General features: G+C 64.7%; 1 protein-coding gene across 1 annotated transcript in view; it reads left to right on the top strand.

Moving 5' to 3' along the window:
* The window catches only part of CARD9 (caspase recruitment domain family, member 9), a 17,917-nt gene that overhangs the window by 10,808 nt on the left and 2,461 nt on the right, over positions 1–4,648 (top strand). Inside the window, exons 8-13 of the mRNA XM_011985163.1 lie at positions 1,129–1,320; positions 1,686–1,727; positions 2,127–2,172; positions 3,729–3,805; positions 4,395–4,471; positions 4,556–4,644. Coding sequence (XP_011840553.1) covers positions 1,129–1,320; positions 1,686–1,727; positions 2,127–2,172; positions 3,729–3,805; positions 4,395–4,471; positions 4,556–4,644 — 523 coding nt within the window. The remainder of the gene's footprint in view (positions 1–1,128; positions 1,321–1,685; positions 1,728–2,126; positions 2,173–3,728; positions 3,806–4,394; positions 4,472–4,555; positions 4,645–4,648) is intronic.

Genomic DNA, 4,648 nt, shown 5'->3' with positions numbered 1-4,648 from the left:
GAGGCAGGAGAATCGCTTGAACCCAGGAGGCAGAGGTTGCAGTGAGCTGAGATCACACTACTGCACTCTAGCCTGGGTGACAGAGCAAGACTCCAACTCAAAAAAAAAAAAAAAAAAATTGGCGTGGTGGTGCATGCCTGTGGTCCCAGCTATTTAGGAGGCTGAGGCTGCAGCAAGTCACCATTGCGCTACTGCACTCCAGCCTGGGCCACCGGAGTGAGGCCTGCAAGGCCTCGAGTGCTACATGCTGTGAGCCGGATAGAGCGTCACGGGGCAGGGCTGTGTCTGCTTCCTATGCCCCGTCCCGAGTCCCATCCTGGAGGTTGTCTCCAATGGACACCACTGCTTCTTCGGCGAAATTCTGGATGGCAGTTTGTCCACATCAGGAGCCTTAAAACGAGACCCCTGGGGCCATAAAGCAAGCCCTGGCCACCATGAGAGCAGCACAGGCTCAGAGCTCCCGTCGCGGCCCCACCACAGCCTCACTCGCGCCTGGCCCACCCCAAGATGGGGAAAAAAGGGCAGATCCAGTCGTGCCCCCATGGGGGTTGGTGTGGCTCCCAGGGCGAGGGCTCCCACGGGGCTGTGCGGGAGCAGGTTGGCCAGGGATTAGGGAAGCTGCCAGCCATTGCTCCAGTCCAGCGGCAGGGGTTAGGTGAGGGCCTCCCAGCCTCGGCTGCAGGGGTGGTCACACCGTCGTGTTTGCACGTTCGCTCCTGTACCTACCTCAGCATCCGCAGTGGGGACAGGGGTGGTGAAGAGTGCTGCGCTCATGAAGGAGTTTTAGCCATGGACAGTCAGGGTCTCCATATCAAGCCGCATCCAAAATTTATCAAATGTGCACGTGTGTGTGTGTTGGGGGGGGCCAGTGCACAGCACACGCTGTGTCTACCGGGGGTGCAGGCTTGGGAGGAGACAGAAGGGCAGCAGGGACAACTGTCACCTGTACAATCCCTCAGATGCTGACTTCATGTTCACAGAGCACATAAAGGGAGGGGCTGTGGCCAGCCTCCATACCCAGCGGCTTGACGTCCTCCGGGGCCTCTGCTCGGAGCTGGGCAGCCAGGCCGAGGGCCCAGGGCGAGCTTGGGGGCCTCACTGAGGGTCGGCCTTGCACTGTCCCATCAGGCCATCGCCACACGGGAGGAGCTGCACCTGCAGCATGCCCGGGGCCTGCAGGAGAAGGACGCACTGCGCAAGCAGGTGCGGGAGCTGGGTGAGAAGGCAGATGAGCTGCAGCTGCAGGTGTTCCAGCGTGAGGCGCAGCTACTGGCCGTGGAGGGCAGGCTCAGGCGGCAGCAGCTGGAGACGCTCGTGCTGGTGGGCCTGGGACCTGGGGCAGGGAGGGGAGCCAGCGGGTGGGACGCAGGGCCGGGGGAACATGGGCCTTCCTGACCCAACCCTCCTCTGTGACGGGCCCCCACCTAACCGAACCCCTCCTCGCAGTGGGGTGAGGGCACAGGAGCAGCTCAGGGCCCCAGCAGGAAATGGGGCTGCAGGGCCGGGGTGGGTGCTGGGCCTGGCCATCAGGCAGCCTAGCATGTTGCTCTGGGCGTGGAGGGGGCCTGGCGTGGCTAAGAGCATGCCCAGGGCTCCCTGGAGGATCCCGCTCTGTGCCCTGCCCACCCGTGCCTGGGGAGCCCTCTGCCCCCACAGCCCACCCACCCCGTTTTCTATGACCACAGAGCTCCGACCTGGAGGATGGCTCACCCAGGAGCTCCCAAGAGGTGAGTGAGACCCCAGCCGGCACGAGGCTGGCCTTCCTTCACCTGGGGTCCTGGCTGAGCCACCACCAGGCACAGCCCCACACTGCCCGTCACGTGGCCCTGCTCAGTGGGCTGGGCTCGGTGGAGGAAGAGCAGGTGGCCAAATGCTAAGGCCTCCGACGGCTCAAGGGGTAAGGCAAGGCATGGACAGTGCCCAGCTCCTGCATCCTCATGGCGGGACCTTCCTGGCTGGCCTCCCCCACATCTGTCTGCTGAGCACTTGAGTCTCTGAGAAGCTCTGTGCAGGGGGTGATGGCAACGGCCGCACCCAGCTGAGGGCCAAGGGCTGGGGTGGGCAGTGTGGCCGGGTCCAGTCCTTGGCGGGGTGACCTAACGGGACATCTTGCGTCTCTTCGGAAGCTCTCGCTCCCCCAGGACCTGGAGGACACCCAGCTCTCGGACAAAGGTAAGGTGGGGACGGCAGTGCACCCGGAGGCCTCCCGGCTGCCCCAAGCGAGGCCCATCTTCAGCACAGGCAGCCCGTGCCGCAATGCCTGTCTCAGCCCCCACAACCCCCACCCCACAGACGGAAACTAGGGCTGGGGATAAGTAAAATGGCCAAGGTCACCCAGAGAACAAACTACAGAGCCCAGTGGAACCCAGGGCCCAGCTGGTGGGACAAGCGTCCCCTGGGGTGGAGAATGTGGAGCCCCTCTGGGCAGCCCCCCGGGGTGCAGAGGTGAGCAGGCCCACTGTCCTGAGAGTGTGGGGCCCCTCTGGGCAGCCCCCCGGGGTGCAGAGGTGAGCAGGCCCACTGTCTCAGCTGCTCCAAGCTTCCTCCTGGGCAGAGAGAGGTGGTAATGAGCAAATGCCCAGGGGTACAAAGCTAGAAAGTGGGGCGAGACGGGGCCCCACGTGGCTTGAGGGACAGGGCCGAATGCAGGGGTGGCCAAGGGCCTGCTGTGTCCCGGTGCAGTGGGGGTAAGGCAGTGGTGGGGGCTTCTAGCGGGCAGGGCAGGCCCCCTGTGCCTCTCTGGGGGAAGAACTGGGGTGGCTGGCTGGGAGCAGCCCCCGAGTGCCCAGAAGCAGATAGTGGTGATGAGGTAGGTGTTTGCTCTGAAGGTGGTGTCAGGTGGGAGTCAGGGAGGACCCAGCAGAGGGGCCCTGGGAGGCTGCGTGGGAATTGGACGAGCTTCCTGAGCACCAGGCTGTGGCCTCCAAGCAGAGGCGGAAGGGGAAGGAGGAGCCGCAGATGAGGAAGTGAAGACCAGCACCTTTGGCCACAGCCCAGAACACTTGAACTTGGGGACGCCAAGCCCCCATGTAGGCACAGAGGCGAGCAGACCCAGGAGTCCAGCTCAGGCACTGCCACCATCTCCCTGGGTGGCTGTGGCAGGAGTGGGGGCAGGCATGAAGGTCCGAGGGTGAGCAGGGGAGGGGCTGGCTCTAAGGAGGGGTTGCCAATGGCCAGGACAGCCCCGGCCTGGCCCTCCCCACAGCAGGGCTGAGACTGGACATGCATGGTTTCTGCCCAAGGGTCCTGACCCCTGGTCTGCCCAGGTCCTGGCGGGTTCTGAGGGGGTCTAGCCACCTGAAGGTTCTCTCCCAATTGTGCAGTACCCCTGCCCCCGCCACTGTAGCTGTTTCCAACTCTCTCCCCAGGGCCGCCATGCCCACAGATGCTTTGGAGTGATGGGGGACAGTGCTGCTCAGGCCAGGGTTTAAGCTCCCCTGAGGTCTGGGAGGCCTTCCTGCCTGGGGGGCAGCCAGCTTGGGGGAGGGATGGTCACTGGCAGGAGCGTTGGGCCTGGGCTGGCATCTGGCGGCATCCTGGAGCAATGAATGGGCAAGGGAGGCCATAAGTCCTCAGTCTCCTCCACAGAAGGCAGAGTCTACACTGGACCCATGTGGGGATCCCACCAGGCCCACAAGGTGTCCGCAGTGCCGGGGAGGGGTGGGGCACCCTTGCTGTATGTGGCCCCGCAGGTGGGCAGTCCCCACGGGCACGACTCTCCTTTCCAGGATGCCCGGCCGGTGCGGGGAGCCCGGAACAGCCCTTTGCACCTCTGCACCAGGAACAGCTTTCGCGGACCCCCCATGTAAGGCTTCCTCAGGGTGGGGTCCCCCCAGCTGTGGGCCTCACGGTGACCGATCCCAGGGAGGGTGGCTCCTCGCCCTAGGCACCCCCTGCAGTGGCCCCGACGACGGCTGAGGGGTGACCACAAGGTCTCTGCCCTCAGTGCTTGGGGTGCGGTTGTCTGGGACGCGAAGTGGATCCCCCTCTTTTCTTGGGTACTGCAGCAGCTTCGGGGGGCTTGGAGGTGGACGTGCCTGGTCCTGGTTTCTTTGGGGACTTTACAGTGGATGCGGCGTCAACCCTGAGTAGGTGAACACAGGAGTCCTGAGAGCAAGGACTACCTCGGGCTTTGTTGTAGAAACAACGGCCAGAGGAGCGTGGCTTGGCCTCCTGCCTGTGTCTTGGCATCTGAAATGCAGGCTACCCACACCGGCTCACTCCCCGGGTACAGGCAGCTCCCAAGCGCGGCGAGCCTGGCGCTGAGCTGCGGCTGTCTGAGCTCCCCGCCTCCCCACCAGTCTGCAGTTACCGGGGCCAGTGGGGGGTGCGAGAGAGAAGGGAGGGTGCCCTCAGGGGAGCCGGCCGGAGCCCAAGCCTTTCCCCTTCTCCAGGACGCAGGCCTGAGCAGCGGGGAGCCGCCTGAGAAGGAGCGGCGGCGCCTCAAGGAGAGTTTCGAGAACTACCGCAGGTAGGCGGGCGGCCCCCAGGCTTCTCCAAAACGGGCTGGGGAGCTGCAGCCGGGTCTGCGCCTGAGACACCTGTGTCTTCGCAGGAAGCGCGCCCTCCGGAAGATGCAGAAAGGCTGGCGGCAGGGGGAGGCGGACCAGGAGACCACCGGCAGCGACAACACGGACACTGAGGGCTC

Source organism: Mandrillus leucophaeus, unplaced genomic scaffold (genome assembly GCF_000951045.1).
Source record: "Mandrillus leucophaeus isolate KB7577 unplaced genomic scaffold, Mleu.le_1.0 Scaffold28, whole genome shotgun sequence".
NCBI lineage: Eukaryota > Metazoa > Chordata > Mammalia > Primates > Cercopithecidae > Mandrillus > Mandrillus leucophaeus.
The sequence above is the reverse complement of the archived record's forward strand: the minus strand, read 5'-3'. Positions and strand labels throughout refer to the sequence as shown.